This window comes from Simochromis diagramma, unplaced genomic scaffold (assembly GCF_900408965.1).
Source record: "Simochromis diagramma unplaced genomic scaffold, fSimDia1.1 OVJJ01000553.1, whole genome shotgun sequence".
Lineage (NCBI taxonomy): Eukaryota > Metazoa > Chordata > Actinopteri > Cichliformes > Cichlidae > Simochromis > Simochromis diagramma.
The window spans coordinates 4,167,315-4,187,062 of NW_024387095.1; the positions used below are offsets into that span (position 1 = coordinate 4,167,315).

General features: G+C 40.3%; 1 protein-coding gene across 1 annotated transcript in view; it reads right to left on the reverse strand.

The window, feature by feature from the left end:
• Window positions 1-17,061, reverse strand: part of phactr1 (phosphatase and actin regulator 1) — a 46,138-nt gene extending 29,077 nt beyond the window's left edge. The window contains exon 1 of the mRNA XM_040046346.1: window positions 16,898-17,061. Coding sequence (XP_039902280.1) covers window positions 16,898-17,009 — 112 coding nt within the window. The 5' untranslated portion in view covers window positions 17,010-17,061. The remainder of the gene's footprint in view (window positions 1-16,897) is intronic.
• Window positions 17,062-19,748: the final 2,687 nt, after the last annotated feature.

Sequence of the window (19,748 nt, forward strand, 5' to 3'; positions counted from 1 at the left end):
CAAGTCTAAGTTTATCAGTGACAAACAACTATTATATCAGCCATTTATGGAGCTTCTACCATAATACAGGGACATGAATAGTGATATTAATACTGAATTCATCATCAAAAATTTCAGCATCTTTATGTATGCTGATGGGTGGGCAGCAAAGAAAGAATTTCATTGCACAAAGAAATGCCTTTTCTGTTGTGACACATGGCAATAAACACTTTGAATCTTGAATCTAGATGCACACCTGCCAACAGCCTGACTGCTGTGGCTCTTGCTGAAGTGTGAGTAAGGACTGATTGTCTCTGTGTCCAAAGTTAACAGCCTATATTGCTACCAATTCAATTTCAACCATATTAGATGATTATGCGCTCCACAAATTATATCTAGCCCTAACATTCAGTGCCAGTATATGAAGTAGTGTTCGTTTTATGTAGTGCTCAATCCGCTGTTCAATCCACTCCAGAAAGGCTGGGACCTTTCTGCGCGGAGTTTGCATGTTCTTGTTGTGTCTCTGGCTTTCTCCTGCAGTCCAGAGATGTAGATTAGGTTAATCTGTGATTCTGATTCACTGCATATGTGAATGTTGCCTGTCTCTTCATGTTAGCCCTGCAGAATATGGCTAGCTGGCTGATGGATGGATGGAGAGAAGATATTTTTCCCTAATCTTAAGCATACTAGAGTTGCAATGCAAAACTATTAAAGAATAGTTATTTTGTGATTGGAGGGTTAAAAAAAGTTTGGAGTAAGTTCATCAGAACTATTTATATGAAACTACAACTATCATTCTCATCTGTACTGATTTTATATTTTCATGGGATGATGGTGCCATCATCCCATGAAAATTTATTTAAAACCAGAGGTGGGGAGAGAAGCAGTAAGACCCCGGCACCCCAAAGAGCGCATATTATTGACAACAGGCACGACAGTGATTAAGTCAGTAACAGGATTAAAAAATGGGGAGCTGGGAGGGAAGTGGGTTGCAAAGCAGCCTGCAGGGTGCAGCAACCATTTTAAACAGTACACGTTATTTTAGCAAGCCAATTGGATTCACAGACAAATATCAACCGAATCATTAACTGATATAGGCTGGAACTAAGATCAGCTGATTTCATGTGATTGCAGTGTGATGCTACATGATTATTGAGAAGGCAAAAATAAAATACAAGATCTGCTTAGAACAGAATGATGTCCAGTCTGAATGCTGCATTTAGTTGCTGCTAAAGCCTCAGTAACATTTGAATAAGAATAGCCTCTTTGAACTAAGAACATGTGTTTTCTGGGTGATTGCACTGAATGTGTTTACTGTTGGTGACCGATTAGATGGCCTGTCATACAGCAACCATAGCTTCTGAGCGACACTTTAAGTCTCAAGGCGATTGCTCAGGTCTCCTAGTAGGAGGCAAATATATCTCCCAACAATTTTTCTCCAGTTGGTTTAGAAATAATTTTATTTTTTCCTCCTAGTGTTATTGGTGTCAATGTTGAAGCTACAGCAGTAAACACATATAGCCTAGTAGCCGTTTCTATGAGTGCCATAGATCCATCACCCATCCACTGATCCATCCATTTTCATAGTTTTCATCGGTTAGTAACTAATCATTGGAACAGCCTGGTTGACCAGAAAATGAAAACATACACCTTTTGGAAATAACTTTTTTTCTTTCACCAAAGAAAATTGACTTAAAGACACATGAGACATGTCCTTATTTATCTCATAACATAGTCTGTTATAAAATGGCTATTAGAATTATTAATCTCTCCAAATGAGGTGGAATTACGCTCCCTGCAGTGTGGGGTAACTTTGTTTATCTGCATCCTGAAAAATGGAAAAACATGCACATTAGTACTTTAATCATCCAGCTTATCCCCAAATAAAAATGCTTACAGAGCCATCTAATTCGATACAATATTTTTTATTATTATTATTATGCCTGCAATGTCTTTTCCCTCCACAACCCTACCCCTTTATCTCATTTCATTCCATACTCTGCCTTGTTTGTCAGAATGTAAATTCCCTGAACCGCATAAAAAAGAAACACAAGTAACAGAACTGCAGCAGGGATTAAGGGGTGGGTGGACAGTAATTTAGTTTGAGGTCTCAGAAAGGGGCTCGCGGAGGGCACGGGGGTTTATCAGGTTACAGCTTACTGCGCTGTAGACAGCAACAGACTTCATGTCTCAATGTCTCTGACGAGTCACAAGAATCAAGAGTGTTTTCAGTTATAGGAAACGCTCACAAACATACCACCACACCCTGTACGTGTTTGTGTGAATTCACACACATGCTGTACATGAGAGGTGGTACAAGCAGCACATACTTTGACCACAGGTGTCACATCACAGGAGGCAGCCTGTGGCCTTCACAGCTGTCACATCATTAGCCATCAGTGAGGCGCTGAGCTCTTTACATCTGTCTTACTGTAAATCAGCATGCCCAACAGCATCTATTTTATGATGGTATCAGTCTAAGCATTATTACTCATGAGCTGCCAGAATCCCCACTCTTCAGCTCAGTATAAAGCCATCAGTCAGGACTACAGGAGCACAAAACAGACCATATCCAGGATAGAAGCTTCCTCATCTCTGTGCCTTTGTGCTGTGATGGAGATCCACATGTGCATTTATTGAATCAGTCTCACCTTGACCTGCCTGAGCTGTGATTCACATCTCCTTGGTGCTGAGTTTGCCTGACAACTCTAATGAGATTCCAGCACACTCAGACTCTGAAGCTTGGTAACTAGCTTGTCAAACACTAGAAGGGTGTAAAAATAAATCAAAGAATTACCGAGCTTCACTATTGGTGCTGCTGTGGCTCTGGATTTTTCCATGCGCAAGTCATACTTTTGACTATGGTTTGTTTCTACCTTTGTGTTTATCTTTAGATCCAACATTGGTTGTTCAAAGCCTCAGAGATGCGAAATCCATTAAAATATTCATGAAAACCATTTGTTTAAGTGTCCTTGCCTGTTCATTTTTTTTTTTGCTAAATAGAAAGATCATCCACTGGAAAAAAAAGATTATTGATCAGATGTCCAGAGGTCATGTGTCTGGGTCTCTGTACTAACTGCCAAACAGCAATGCAAAGATCAATAGCAGCACTTTTGCTGCTGGCCTGCTGCTCATGGGTCACACTTTTAAACTACTGCTGTTAACTAACAAGTCAAGTATTCAGAGTTCACTTCACCAAAATTCTACAAAACATATCTTTTATATCGTATAGCTTTTATACTTATGACACTAAGCATGCCTAATTTCAGTGTTCATGAGTTTGAACCTTGCCAAGCCTTTTCGGTTTGGAGCTTTGTCTCTGTGTATCTGCTCAGGTGTCCTCCCACATCAAAAGCCTTGCATATTGGGTTAATTATCAGGTTATTACGTTTATTAAAATGATCAGTTTATAAAGTCTTAAGCTGTCTGGAGAACTGCCTAAAGCTCATTACAACAAAGTATGCGGAAGAGCACCTCTGAATACACAGTACATCAAACCTTGTAACAGATGGTCTACAGCGGCAGAAGACCACGTCTTCCCTTGTCAGCTAAGAAGTGGACTCTGAGGCTACACACCAAAAGGCTCTGTACAACATAAGATTGTTGCCTGATCTGATGAGTCTGATGTTGTAAGCAAAGAATTGCTTACAACAATTCTTTCACGCAAAGAGTTGAGTGAAAACAACATGAAAGAATGGATCAATCCTGTTCAATCAACGGGTCAGGACTAAATACACACACCTTTGACAGCAACCGCAAGGCATGGACAGGACAATAATGAGAGAGGAAAAAAAGTAAAAAGGGCGAAAAAGCTCACATTAAAAAGAAAGTAGGAAGTAAACTCATAGAAAGCACACGAAAAAGGAAAATACTCAAAATGCTACTAAAAACCAGGGTTACAACAGTATAGATCATAGGTGTCAAACTCTGGCCCGCGGGCCAAATTTGGCCCGCAGCCTAATTACATTTGGCTCGTGAAGCCATACCAAATGACTATTAGAGCTGGCCTACTGGTATTATACAGCTAACATATATATAGTTTAGTATTAAGCTTTGCTTGTTTCATATTCAGTTTTTCAGCAAAACGTGTTTGAGTCCATAAGAAAAAAATCATTCTTATATCTGGAGCAATAAATATATTTCAATAAAGATTAATGTTAGCCCGCGACTTTGTTCCAGATTTGAATTTTGGCCCACTGTGTATTTGAGTTTGACACCCCTGGTATAGATGATGACATGTGGGATGTTTCGGTGTCTTCAGGTATTCCCAGACTCATTGGGACGGCAATGACATTTATTGCAGGATCTCTTGCTCTTCAGGTCACTGAAAACAGTTCTTTATCTCGTCTTTACTGGCTCAGTATTTGGGCCCATTCCCAAGATACACTGTGAATTTAGGATGATTAGATGCCTCCCTGATGCTACCGCTTAAGAACCGAAACATCTCAAGCACTTTTAGTACTAGGAGAACCAACCCCGAATGAGTCAGTTGTGCTCTATACAGCCTTTATGATTTATGACATACTGGAAAACTAATAACCTTCCCTTCTCTCTACTGACCTCACTGTCTAGTCCTGATGAGCCAAGATATCACCTTCTTATCCCATCTGGGCTTCTTGTCTCTATCAGGCAAAAAAGTATTTATCATCCTCTGGCCTTCCATGGTGCTTCTGCTGCTAATTTGGGCCTCGAACTGAGGCTATTTGATCCTGACAGAAATTTAGTATGCAAAATTCATGTGCTGTTCTGCCACGGAAACAGTAAGGTGGAGACCTCCATTTCATAGTCAAAAATAGACTTTCTTTGTCATTTAGTCTCCATCTCTCTCCATCTATTCACATCCACTTTCCAGGTAGTTCATCTGTCCACCCACTCTGATTAAGACGTCTGCTGGATGCGGCGCAGCAGAGGTATCGCCTTGTCAAGTGTGAGGGTGACAGACAAAAAACTCTGGTTATTTGTGGGTGACAGAACTTTTTTATAAGCGTTCCAAGCTGAGGGGATGGGGAGGCTTAATGCATAGTGCTTTGTAGATAATTAGGTGCGCAGCAGGAACACTGGTCAGGTCACTGCTTTCCACAGGTTCACAACGCCGCTCCTCAGGTGAGTCAGGTGGAGCAAAGATAGTTTACAGAGGGTAAACCATACAACATTGACAAAATTATTAGCAAGCACTCAACAGAACAAAACACTGTGATACGACATTTGGCCAGGCAATGTTAAACAAAATGTTAATACAATGCAATTTAATGCATTTTTTATGGGTAAATGAATGGAAGAATGATAGAAAGCTATTAGGGACATAATGGCTTCCAGTGACCCAGATAAGTGGCAGAAAATGTATGGATGGATGGTTTAACCAATAAAAATAATATTCAGTGTATTTTAATTAACTTGTGTTTTTTGCTGAATTTGACACTTTGCCCTTATGAGATAAAATGCTTTTAAGCTAAAGTGACTGCAGCCACAGATGTTTTTGCGGTGTGTCAATAAATATGAAATTGAGATGAGTCAGTGAATAAATGATAAACAGTTCAGTGTTTCTACAAATTTCTAGGTTCTGCAGATACCCTAATCAGCTTCAATACAAAAAAAAAACTCCAATTGAATGATCTGAGATTTAGATTTGACACTGTCAAGTTCATATTCAGGTTGATTATAAGGTATATATTGCCCAAAATTATGAAAATCAAGTGGTATCTAATGCTGTCTGTCTGTAAAGGTTCTCAGTCATCCAGGTCATCGTAGTCTATGGAGCTTGGAAAGAAAAGCAAAGTCCAGACGCTTTTCTTTCCAAGCTCCTTAGACTATCTAATGCTGTCTGTCACACTGGGGAAAACAGTGGTTAGAGATGTCAATGTGACCAGTCACAGCCGGCTGCCATCTTCAAAGTGACTTTTGTGCAACAATTGTCATATTGTCATAAAACAGCAATAAGATGAAGTCAGTCTGCTATTGGGTTGCTATCAGTCTGTGATCAATAGATCCAGTCCATGTACAGACACAGAAATGAAGATAGTTTCAGAAACTTCTTCTGAAATAGTGAGTAGTTGCTGCTAAATGACAACTTAACTGCTAAATGACAGCTTGGCAATCTTTTATAAATGAATGTAACCAGTTGTCAGTCAGATGAGTCGAGTCCCTGATTGCAAAGAGACACATCCCACAAGAGCAAGGATAGAACTTGAAGAGTATTCGTGATTCTGATTCCATTATCACTTATCAGGTTGATTCATTATTGATTTTCTTATCAATTGTCATTGGGTTCTCATTGGCTCTGCTTTGAGAGTCACCACCATCACTGAGCAGCATATCAAAGACATTACATTCATGGAAATGAAGTGCATGCTGTGTGGTCAAATGTTTGTGCATGTTGGAGGTATTCCCCGTGTTTGTTGTGATCAGTTTTGGGGTCCTTGCTCAAAAAAAGTAATGCATTACACTTTACTTGCTACTCTTCTTTAAAATAATGCAGTGCCTTCCTTGTTCACTCGCTTAGATGAAGCAGAAGTAATTTGTCACACAGCTGATTATGTTACTGTCTTGTTTCTCTGTAAAATGACCTGAAACACATTGTCTCATAATTATCAGTTAACAATATAAACATGAGGCCACAGCCCCACACACCAACACAAATTCTGTTGTTATGATGACGAGGACACACACATATACACAAAGCAAAAATGAAAACCAGCCCACGGAGACTCTAAAGTGATCGCCACAGTGATTCTACTTTAGAAACACGAATACATATAAACAGAGGCTGCAGCCTGAATGCTTTTCAGTAGGTTTGTTACCTATTGAAGTTCAGGGTCTGGCTGCTGGGCCGGGGTCAGCATGCACTCTGTTCTAACATTACTGTGGGTCCTTGGCTAGCTTTACGTTAGCATGCTCTTTGTGCTTATGCTTGCAAAGAGCCAATGTACTCTTAGCAGCACATTGCAGTTGTTTCTGTTCGGGATGCAGTACACACTTCACCACAGTGCTTTTGTCCTTTTGTGTAATAGAAATAAAAGTAATATCCATATCCACACTGTAGACTGCGCCACTATTTTCCTCTTCCGGCACACAAACTAAAATCAGCAGATTGTGGTGCAAGTGCAAAGGGAACTGATAAGCGGAATGGATAAGCAGTCAGACTAACAATTCCAAGGAATTGAACTACTGGGAACCGGTTCTGGTAGACAACCAGTTCCCTACAGATGAGTTGTTCTCATCATTGCAGATCAGATGATTGCGACATGTTAGCAATCTGGCTGCATTTATAAATGAGACGACAATTATTTGCAAACCTTTACCAATCTGTCTGAAAGTAACTCTAAGTGTGAGTTAGAGGCAGGTTGTCTCCCCGCCAGGTGACCTGTGCAAACACCTTGCAATCTGAATTCATCCAGGTGGTCACTGCGATTGCTTGCAAATAGCTGCAGAATTTGAAAAGATTCACTGCTACGAATGGGCAACTGCCAGATTGTCATAAATGCAAGGAGGCTGCTGGTCATTTTTTACTCTAGTGTGACTGAGGAGTAATTACAGGGAACACCTTTCTTTCTTTCTTTTTTTAAATAACTTGATTCGATTGATATTTTTTGTTGTATTTGTACATTATTTTTGTGTTATTTTATTACTTCTGCTTTGGTCTATAGAACTGATTTTCACTTCATAGCACTAAATAAGTAGTTCAGTTTGCCAAGGCTTCAAGTTAGGAGTGAAAATCTTTAAAGTTCAACAAAGGGAACTATATTTAGCTGTCATCACCTGCACTAATTCAGTTCTCTGAACTGGACCACTCAACCTTGTTGGTATCGTTTGAGCCATTTGAAGCATTTAAACTAATTTAAATGATAACTAATATTATGGCTTGCTTTGTGATACAGGCTGCCCCTTCTTCTATCTATCATCTGTCACTTAGCACTAATTAATATTTATGTGTGCCTGTGTGATATCATTTACCAAGTTTTCTAACATTAACTGATAACTTAGCACTGCTCCCAAATATGGAAACTTCTGGCTCTAAAGACCTGGCAGTGATCTAAAACCAACATCAATGCAATCGAAGAGAAAAACACACACCGTCACAAACACAAACTGGCTACAACCATCCTTTATATACAGTCTACAGTTTAAAACATTTTTTCCAGGCTGCAGGAAACTGCCACATGTAACCATCGGACTCAGCCTTCTAAAAGCTAAGAGATTTTTTGCTTGCACCCCTTTTTATGTATATCAGTGTAAAAACACTTGGTTAATAGATGGAATATACATGTAAAGAAACTGCAAACAACCTTTCATATAACGTTGATGAAGGCAAGAGAATGGGGTAGAATGGAGAAGATGTGTGACTTTGTTAATTTTAATTAGTTCGGTTTTTTTTTTTTAACAAAGAAAAATTTGTCATTTTGGCTCACAAGGTAGAATCTGATCTCTTATAACCTTGTCCCTTCACTCAAGGTTTAAATTTGGAAACTCCAAAAGTTAAAGGCTTTCTTGTGACAACACAAGCTACTGATTTGGTCTCTGCTGGTTTTTCTTTCTCCATCTGTCTAGAAATGTGCTGGCATTAGCACAGCACCAAACGATGGGAACGGTGCTAAATAACATGCGATATGATGAGGAAGGACAAAGGAAGTCTGCCTGTACAAAGGCAACACAAAGTTCAATGGATTTTCCATCTTCTTACACTTTTTTTTTAATCATTTTCTTTCTCGATGCCATTGACTGTTCAAAAGCCTCCACACACACCCCTTCTCTTCCTCTTCCCTTTGACTGGACTCACTGTGTGTATTAATACAAAGTGACAGAACAGCAGAGCCCAAAGAGGAGTGTGTGTGCTGTTGTTTGTGTGTGTGTGTGTGTGTGTGTGTGTGTACATCACTGTAAATGTGTAAATGTGTGGCTTGGCATATCACAGGGATATGAGTCACCCCTCTCTCTTCCTGTATGCTGCTCATCTGTTTTAATAGGTGGCCTTCACCCATACAGACAACATACTTGCAGGGGGAAAAAAAACACCTACTTGAGGCTCTGGTTTCCTTTTGCGATTTGGTTGTGTATTTTCCTTAAAGTGCCCAGGGATGAACCACAAAGAGCCGCACTTAAAACTACCACGGGGGGGCAAAAATATCAAAGAGAAAGCCACAGGCAGTCTGTACAACAAGGCGGGGTAGACAACCACTGAGGCATTACTGAATTCACAGTAATGAATTCACAACATGTCACAGTCATTTACAAGAAATGGAAGAGGATATTACAAAATTTAAGTAAAGAAAGTAAATGCACTGTGATGCACTGTTTGCTTTCTGTCAGAACCATTACGTTGGGTTGTTTTTTTTTTTTTTTTTTTTTTTAAACTGAGCTACAGCAGCTCGACTGTTGAATCAGACCACACAGGCCAGCCTTCACTCCCCGCCTGCATCAGTAAGCCTCGGTTGCCCATCACCCTGTTGCTGGTTCATCACTGTTGCTTCCTTGGACCACTTTTGAAGACAACATGTTAACTTATTCCCGAAAATGACATTTTGATATAACTACCGGCTCATCGATCACACAGCGAGACAGACTTTTTTTTTCCTCTAATGGGAAGCAAAATTTACAAAATTAACATCATGTTGTATTCAGTAAGACGTAAAACTAATATCTGAGACCATAAAATCATCATGAAAGTGTTTTCTGATGTCACAGACAAGGAAGATGAAGGACTGTTTTCCACAGACTTCTTAACAATCCTGTGTATTCTTCAACCCCCTCTTTGGCTGCTGGGAAGAATGTAGGTTTAAGGCAGTTTATTCCAACGAAACACACAAACTACCAGTCATTTTGTTGTTTAAAATCCTGTAAAATGACGCTGCTTCAAGGGTTTATCCCTATGACTCAATTTCCAAACAATATCTTCATAATGAAAATAAAATAAAGCCTGAAAATGCTGCACTGATTTCTGTCTCAGGCTAAAGGCACTCGGCTATAATTAAAGCCACATCCACCACATTATAATCTGCAGGCCACACTTAATGTCACTGGTTGCAGTAACCCACAAACTGTCGTGATCCGTGGTTCATCTGCAGAATATAAACAGTGTGAGAAACATTTTTGTACACGCTTTACTTTATAAGCTCACAACGCAGCCACATTACACGATATTTTGAGCTACTTCTGCTTCATGTCAGCTCCTCTTTTGGTACAATGCAACGGGTATCACTGGCACCGTCACTGACACGTGGGTGATGAATGAAACAAGTTCAGACAAGGCATGTATGGGTTGTCAGAAAGCATCGTCCACAACAACAATCATCAAAAAGTAAGCTACATCTGGAATTCATACTATAAACTAAAGCTGGGCAGAAAGGAAGCTTTTTTTAAACTAAAAAAAATTCGTGACAATCTAAACTGCTATTGGAATTTTTTTTATTTTTTTTGTACTATACTTTTTTATGAAACACAGCGAGTTGCACCAGAGATACAACTCTGTGAATGCTTTTTACCCATTTAAATTTTTTTTCCTTGCTGTTTTCAATTAAGTAAAACAAAAAAACATTGCCTCCTCCCAGAAAATTAAAAAAGAAAGATACATTTACCTATAAATATTCTCCAATGCCAACTAATATGCCAGGCCAATAAACAGGAGAGACACACACACACACACACACACACAAATCCAACATGGCAAAATGAGAACACACTCAGGGTCAACATCGAGCTCAGTCTGATGTGTGCAGTGGTACTTCTGGCTTCATGACTTTCACCTCTGCCAGGCGTCAGCCAATGAAATCACATTACAGAAATTACCTGATTAGGGTGGTGGCTACTTGTCCAGCAGAGCTGTGCAATACCGTAAATATTTGGCATGATCCAATACTAAGTAAATACAGGGCCAGTATTGCTAGTAGCAATATTGATGCTGATACGTTCAACTTATAAAGGCAGCTTAGGTAGGGGCGAACAGTGTGTCATGACTTATGAGATGAATCATCATCAATTTGCAAATTCATTTTAATGATCACCAAAACACTGTTTTTTTACTTTCCACAATAATTAGTTGACACAACAAAACACCTTTTCATGTATTTTGAAACTGGGTTTTTTTTGGAAGATTGTGCAATCTAAATGTGCCTGTCTCTAAAGACTCTGGGTCATCTTCTGTTGTTTAAATGTGCTATAGGCTATAAATAAAATAGACCCGACAGTCAACCCAACAAGGTTCAAACATTTTCATAGTGCATGTTAGGACATTTTTTTTAATTTTCAAAAAAACGAATTAATTTAACACAATTCAGTGGGCTACATACTGAACTGAATCAAAGCATTGATCCAATCATGCTAGTGTCTAGTATACAATACCAATATCAGCACTGGTATCAAAACTGTTGATAGTTGGATCGATCGAGCTATCTCTACTTTCCAGTCTGGCAATGAAATGAAGGGCAAGTGGAGCACTGAGGCTAGTTATCACTCTTTTGTACATTAATGAGGTTAATAAAAGGCAGCTAGCTTGGTTCATGCTAACTGCTAACTAAAGCCCTGTTAGCTTGCCCTGGGAATGTTGTTTATATGATGATTATGCTAGCATAAGATACCCTCCAAACTGCAGGCATAACCATCTTCACTGAAGCAACATATGTGAGTCCTGCCTAAAAATTCAACTATTTTTATGAGCGTGCTATGAGTGCCGTCAGCAATAAGACTGCTATAATTTGTATAAGAAACAACTTTCAGAGTGTAAAAAACACTGTCTGTAGCCACAGATGCTAATGGGCAAGATTAAGCTTTGAATGCACAACTCTTGCATGTGTGTTAAATGTCTCAGTGACACAGGCCCAGAAACCAGCTGGTGTACAGACAGTGTTTTTTTACACTCTGAAAGTTGTTTCTTATACAAACTGGATCAATTTGAAATTTGAAATCAATCACACTTGCTTGTGATTGCTTTGGTCACTAGCAGATTGTTGTGGTTGCATGTAATTATAATGGAAAACACCTTGCCTCAGCACTGCAACCAACACGTTTCAAATGAAAGAGTTTTTACCTTAAAGACAAATGGTCTCTATTTCTTGTTTGAGTCACACTTTTCACAGTTTCCCTACCACTGAGAGAATAGTTAGTGTTTGCAGTCAAGTCAGTGCCTTCCGTGGTGCGGAAAACTGTGACAATCTAATAATCACAAGACACTTTTTGGTGCAAAACCATATACCGCTTTGCAGCTAATTTCACCTAGTGACAGCAAGCAACCTCCTTCAACAACTTGCCAACTGCGTTTTTTTTTTTTCCCCTCACATGATTAGTGGTTGCCAGATGGTTGCTGACTGGTCTCTAGGCCTTTGTGAATGGGGCCTAAAGATACATTTAAAGCTTTTTATGCCAAACTTCCATTATCAAATCATACATTTGCTGAAAGGTTGTTGATGAAATGTATAGGTATTTGCACTGTGCAAAACAAGTGTAGCTAATGCTATCAATGCTAGCACCAGCAACCTTTCCTTTTATTTTGCCTTTATGCATCGCTCAGGTGAAGTGTTTATATGCCAGTGTACTCCACAATCAATCATTAACTTTCTTTCTATAGTCCTGTAAGCTGCTGGATCCCAAGCTACAGCTGCATTTTTAATCAAATAACTACACATATAAATGTGAGGGAAATCTGTTTGTTTTGTGTGTCTGAAAGAAAAAAAAAAAATTGGCTCATGTACTGGACTTTTTTAAATCACCAAATACAGATATGAGTATCAATTTCGAAATAAAAAGTTCTATATGTTGGGCTCGAATCATGAGTAACAACTTAGATCTGTGTCCGTCGCCTTCTTTGGCTCAAGATTTCGCTCCCGGCACAATAACCAGCTTGTCTGAGGTGAATGGACCGAACCACGTGCCGGCAGAGGAAGAGTGAAAGGTTTTGTGCACTGGGTGGAAGGCAGCAAGGCGGTGGAAGCACTCCTCTGCATTTAAAGCTCTTCCACTTCCTCCCTGTGCTTTTGTATTCTACCCAGGTAGGTTCAGCAGTCTGCTTCTCAAGGCCTCTTTAATGTATGCAGATAGCAGCGTTTATGTATGTGTGTGAGACAGAAGCAGAGAGAATAAGAGCAACAAAAGGGTATTACTCAGATAGAGGGGAGGTGGTTTATTTGTGCACTGTTCTTACTATATTCAATGGACAACAGCCAACTCTGGTTCTTTCTCACCGTGCCAGTCTTTATGGTGCCATAATAGAAAGGCTTCATCCTCCTAGCCTGTCCTCTTGTCAGATCCTTCCTGCTCCTGCACCCCCTCGCATTTAAGCCCTCTCTGTCTCAGCCGTTCATTCGGATCTGTATTAGAACTCCATCCCTCTGCTTGAAAGACAGTATGGTAATGCTCTGGTCTTGGTCTTTGTGAGAAATACTAAGCTCTCACTGAGTTGACCTGGATTTCAATTGCTGAAGAAAGGTGATGCTGAACAGAATCTCGACTGGCCCGAGGCAACGGAAACCACAAGAAAAACTAAAATTTGAAATTGATCAGATCAGTCCATGGTTACCTCATTTATTACGAATGACTAGTATTACGACTTTAAAGCTGGTAAAGACATTGAAACAATTAGCGGTTTAAGATGTGTAAGAAGAAGAAAGGAGAATATTTGATTGAAATTCATCAGGCAGACACAAACACAGCTCCATTCGGTGCTTAGGTTGCTAGTGTAAGAAGACAAATGTTTGCCAACACATTAGCCATTACAACATCCAAAGGCGATAATTCATCACAGCTGTTTGCCTGCCAAATTGGTTTGGAGTTCCATGATTTCTTATGTCCACAAAGATTGATACAGCTTTCGTTACCCTACCCGAGAAAGCAACTAAACAGATGATTTGTCACTACCTCCAAGTGTTTTCCAGTCTAGCACAGCTTCAGTATTTGCAGAATCACACCGTTTGTCATTAGATTGTAAAAATGCTTTTCAAGCACCTGCGTCAGAAAATTCATATTCATATGAATGTGTTATGACCTGCTGTGGTGAAGTTTGATTAGGCTTGGGCACAAATAATATGATCAGGGTTAGGAAGCACCGAAACAAAACACAGCTTAGTTTGAGCAGAAAAATGGTATAAAGGTTTGGAACAACAGCTGTGAAGATTATAACTCGTGAGCCCTTAAAGTGATACATCAGTGCAATGAAATTATCACATATGAACCAAAATGGAATGCATATATTCTAAGAAAATATGCACAGAATAAGGGAAGATAATGCTTTCTCTAAATGTATAAAACAGAGGTAACTGAGTAATCAGATTACTCACAACAAGTCACTATAAATGCCATCAACCTGCATGTATGAATAGATGCAAGAAACAGTGGAAACCAATAATCACTGTTTTCTGAAAGCTTCTTTGCAATGCCCCTTGAACCCAGCTTCTCCATTTTGTGCTATTCATAGCATACCTAACTTACTCTCATAATGTATTGTCCTCTGTTCTGTAAAGATAAAGGGCATCTCTTTTCCCATAGACATGGGTGCTGATGCCGAGCCACTTCTGTCTTGGTGTCTTTTGAGAACCAGCCTATTTAAGCAGCTTCACGCAGTAAAAGGTCAGGCAGTTTTTGTGGTGCAAAAGAAAAACTAAACACACCGTGTCAGTGGAAAATGCCACTCATATGACATATAACTGTTTGTTTCTAACTTTAAAGCTACTGATGTAGAAAGTTCAGGAAGACTTCAGAATACATGTTTTGTGGTTTAAAGTGGTCAAAATACTCTCCCAAAACCGCCTTTGATTCAAACAAAACCATATCAACAATGCCCTTAGGTACTACAAGGGACAGGACCTCATTAATGGTTTTTGCAGTGATGAGCATCTCAACCTGGATGTTTAATGGATGTGGCTGAAGAGGGTCAGGCTACAGAGAACAACAGCAAGCTGTCTGGCAGCAGCCACTGTGATAACCTCTTGTTTACTAATCCCGGTACTCACATAGCACAGCCTCCCACACATGCATGTGGACCAGACAGGCATGCACGTGAAAGCAAACATACACACACACACACACACACACACACACACACACACACACACACACACACACACACACACACACACACACACACACACACAGACGTGTGTGTGTACTCTGAAGTTGGCTTGAATATTTGTCACACGTGCATGGTGGCACACATCAAAGAAAATGAGTGGGTTAGATTTATGCAAAACACACAGCAGCCTAAACACAAAAACATGAAGTAAAATTGGGGGGAATCAAATGAGTAAGTGGGCAGATGGTTTCAGTGGTGACAGGAAAAGAAAATGAGATTAAACCAAAGTAATGGGGAAGAGACAATGAAAAGGGGGAAGAGCATATGGAATTTTCCAGCAGAACGGGTGAAGAAAAATTGTGCTCTCCCGACATAGCTGGCAGTGCCCGCTGGATTCTTGATGATGCCACGCCAGTCTCATGCAGCTGCAGCCTGCCCAACTCTGTTTTCAGCTAACAGCCAGGAGCAGCACTGTTAGCAAGACATGGCAGCCCCCCTCCTCCTTCACATTCAAGCCATGGCCCAATAGAAGGCTCCAGGATATATTTAAAACAGAAAAATAGTGTTATTTATAAAGTTGGAGAGTCAGTTAATCTGGCTCAGAGGAGGTGCTGCTTTTAATAGGAAACAAAATGGAGAGGAAGATGGTTGAGGGCAGAGAGAGGGCAGCTGTGAGAGATTATGAGTAGGTGGGTCTGAACAGCATGAGTCATAAAGGTCTAAGCAGGCTAAAAGGGGGCACATTACAGGGCGAGTTTTTGAGTAATTCCTGATCTCATTAAGATTTATTATGTAAGTCTGGCTTCTTCGCATACATTTCTCACATGTGCTGCAGGCAAAAACCAGATGTTACTGTACACCTTTGGATGAAAGCTGTGCTTCCTACTAAGAGCTCCATGTTTGATAAGATCATTCAGGCAAAGCAGAACAACAACTGGGCAGGAGGGTAATTTTCCACAGTTCTTTCCTCCAAAATGGAAAATATAGGGTTGAATCTAGAGCCTAGTCTACCAGGCTATACCAGGCACACCATGTGACTGGGATTTGTCACATCGGCAAATTCTGGGGGAGGGTCGACCACAGGCAATCCGCATGCAATATCCCATTGTATGTATATAGAGAGAGATACTTAAAAAAAACGACCGATTATAAATGTTATGTGGGTTAACATCAGTGGAGACCTGCACATTCCTTGCATTTGGCATTGGTGGCATTTCAGCACCGAGGGGCAGTGGACAGCTCCGCACTGATGTGTCATTAAAGCAGCCTCTCTCATGGGGGAGCACAAGGCAGAAAGTGTCGAGAGAAGGAGCGCATATCTGCCCGTATACTCGCATCGACATGCTGCTAATCAAGCTTTCGTTGCGGCGTTATCATCGTGACCATGGCAACAAGGGAAACAACTTATCTCGCCCGTTTTCTCTCCAGACAAACTGAGCTTGAGCATCCGCGCTTAGCACAGCACGGCGGACTATCCATTCCTTCACCCTTCACCAGAAGCGTGAACAACAATAGCATTTTAAGCGAGCAGCCCAAGTTCGCACAGCAGCTCACCGCAGCGGACAATCGAGGCGGAGTCCGGCAGGAGAGGCGGCGATCAATCCTTCTACAGGGCTAATTGTTATCTCCTGCTATACAGTACATCGCCCATGCTTAGGTGGGGAATTCTCCCCATTTCCCGGTGCATGAGTCACAGTGTGGTTACCGGCCACCCAGTGTGAAAGCCGAGCACTGTGGGTGCCGCGAAGGCTGCACAATGAAAGCCCAAAGTCATGCTGCTGCAGCGTGGGAACTGTCACTGGGCGATGAAGCAGTTTCTCTCACAGTGAGAACAGATTCACTACACTACACTATCCCTCCCCCGTGGGAGCAGCTAATACACCCGGACACGAAGCGTAGAGGATCTGCGGCTCTGGCGAGCAGCCCTACCTGTCTCCAGGTGCAGAGAGATCCTCGCCTCGTTGATGTAAGGCGTGTCGCTCTTGGAGCGGACCCTCCGGATCGGTCTGCGGTCTACCTCCTCTTCCGGGGCCGCCGCCATGTTCCGCCAGCCGGGCAGCGTCCACTGGCGACCGGCGCGACTGCGAGAGATTCGGCGCCGCAGCAGCCACTCGTGCACCCGCGCGGGCAGGCGGTGTAGGAGGGGGGGCTATTGTAACGGTGCTGGAGGGGAGGAGGGGGAGAGACAGAGGGAGAGAAAGATTGGATCCTTGATGAGCTACTGTTCCAGTAAGTGAGCGCCACCTGCTCAAGTTCCGACTCCACCTTGGCCAATGAAAAGCAATAGACTGCACTGTCCTCAAACACATAATTTTAACGGTCACATGTTGTCTGGAGTTATCGACCCTTACAATAAAAGACGAGAAATTCAACAACAAAAACGTTGGTCACAGATTGCAAATGACATTCCCATAATAGAAAAATCCATTGTTACGATCCTCGTGTGTGTCTCATTGATGTGTCATCAATTATAAAGTGCTGAGAAATGTTTGGATACTGCTATGACCAGTTATGGAACCACTCTTTATGGTAGAGCCTTATTACAAGGCAGTGCTGGCCCAGTAATATAATATGAAAATGGCCTTCCTGAATTACTTTTATATTGGCCAGTATGGTCATTCTAAATGGCAGTAGATGTGAATGTGAGCATGAGTACTATCTATCTTCACGTGTTGGACCTACGAGAGACTGGTGACTTGTCCAAGGTGTACCCTGGGCAGGTGGATGGAAAGAAGCATACAGCAGACCTTATGCACGTTTGACAAGTTGAACAGGCTGCTGTCATGCTGACGAAGCCAGGCTTTTTCGAATGACCAATTTTAATAGAAAAATAATTGTCAATGATGTAGAAAAACAAAACCACCTGGTTTCAGTTTTTCAAATAGAATTTGCAATACATGTACATATACCCCATTTTTAATAAAATACAGAAATTGAAAATAATAAATAATTATAAATAAATACATAAAGAATAATTCAACATAATTGATCTAAATTTTAAAAAGGATATTAATAAGGCACTTTAATTAAAAAAAAATGCTGTTTGTATATTTTTTTGCTTTTTGTAAACTGTAAATGAATCAAGTTTGGGCAAAACAAGACATTTGAAGATGCTAATATATAGTTTGGGAACCAGATTTAACTACACTTGATAAATTCTTGATTCATAGATCAGTTGCCCTGGTAAATAAATGCTACCCAATTGATAAATAAAAGAAATATATTTTTGCAGTTCTAAATAATGAAATATTAAATAATGGCTGCTATGTTTTATAGGCTAAAGCAGTCAAATTTCAAATAGATCATTACGTAAAGAAAATGACTTACAGAGCTGGCTTTTTTAAACATATGAACACGTTTGTTAAAAAAAAAAGTAAATGTGCTGCATTTGCATTAAAAGCAAAAACAAAATAAATAAAATCTTTACATCAGCTTGGATTATGGGATGCATGGACTGTATATGACAAATATATCATTATCCAATAAACCGGTCTTTTAACTCTACAAAATACAGTAGTAGTACAATGGAGAGAGACTTCAGCAGAAGGGATTTAACTGATCTGCTTTGCCTCTTTTTATTTGTGTTATGAATGATATTAATTGACTGCTATAACACTGCAGTTCCATCCATCCATCCATCCATAATCACACAGGATTCATAATGTTAACTATTATTGTATATCACTGCTTTGGTATTCTGCTTAATATTCTTATAATTCTACTAATTCATTGGTGACCTCTAGTGGAGATGACTGTAAACAGATTCACTGAGTTCACAATCACTATACCAACAATAAGGTGTTTAAATGTAGTTCTTTTAAAGCACAAACTGAGTGCAACTTAGTCCACTCTTTTTTAGGGCCATACTGATGTGTGGATAACAGTTGACAGGGCCTACAGTATGTGGTACTTATACATGCTACACAGTTTTTGAGGGACACACTCACCAGCCACTTTGTTAGATTCACCTGTTCAGTTGCTTGTTAATGCAAATATCTCTTTAGCCAATCACATGGCACTAACTAAATGCATTTAGACATATAGACAGGGTCAAGATGACTTGTTACAGTTCAGAATAGGGAAGAAATGTGATTGAATTGACTTTGAACACAGCATGATTGTTGGCACCAGGCAGGTCTGTTCGTTTCAAAAACTGCAGGTCTGCTGGGATTTTCCTGCATAAACATCTCTAGTGTTTACACAAAACAGTTTAAAAAAGAAAAAACATCCAGAGAGCATCAGTTCTCTAGGTTCAAATTCCTTCTTGATGCCAGAGGTCTGAACAGAATCAAATGTTTGATCATGTGGAGATTATAAACTGAAGTACAGCACCAGAGGTTACATTTTCTACCCACAGTAAAACATCTCTTGAAGCTAAATACAAACAAACAAACAAAAATATTTGTTCAAATTGGTACACATTACACTTTTGTGTTTAGATTTCATCACATCTCATTGTAAGTGCATGAATGCATTAATATGGAGTTAGCCAGTAACATGTATAACAGTTTTCCCTTTTCTTGGAAGGCTTTCTACAGGATTTTGGAATGTGTCTGTGGGAATTTTTGCCCATTTATCCAGAAAAACATTTGTGAGATGAAACTCTGAGGCTGGCTCCCAGGGGCCGTTCCAGGTCATCCCAAAGGTGTTTGATGGTGTTGAAGCTGAGATTCTGTGCGGGCCAGTCAACTTCCACCACATTAAACCCATCCTTTATGCACCTTGCTTTGTGCACTGGGGCACAGTCAGCTTTATCCCTGCAAAATAGGAAGCATGGAAT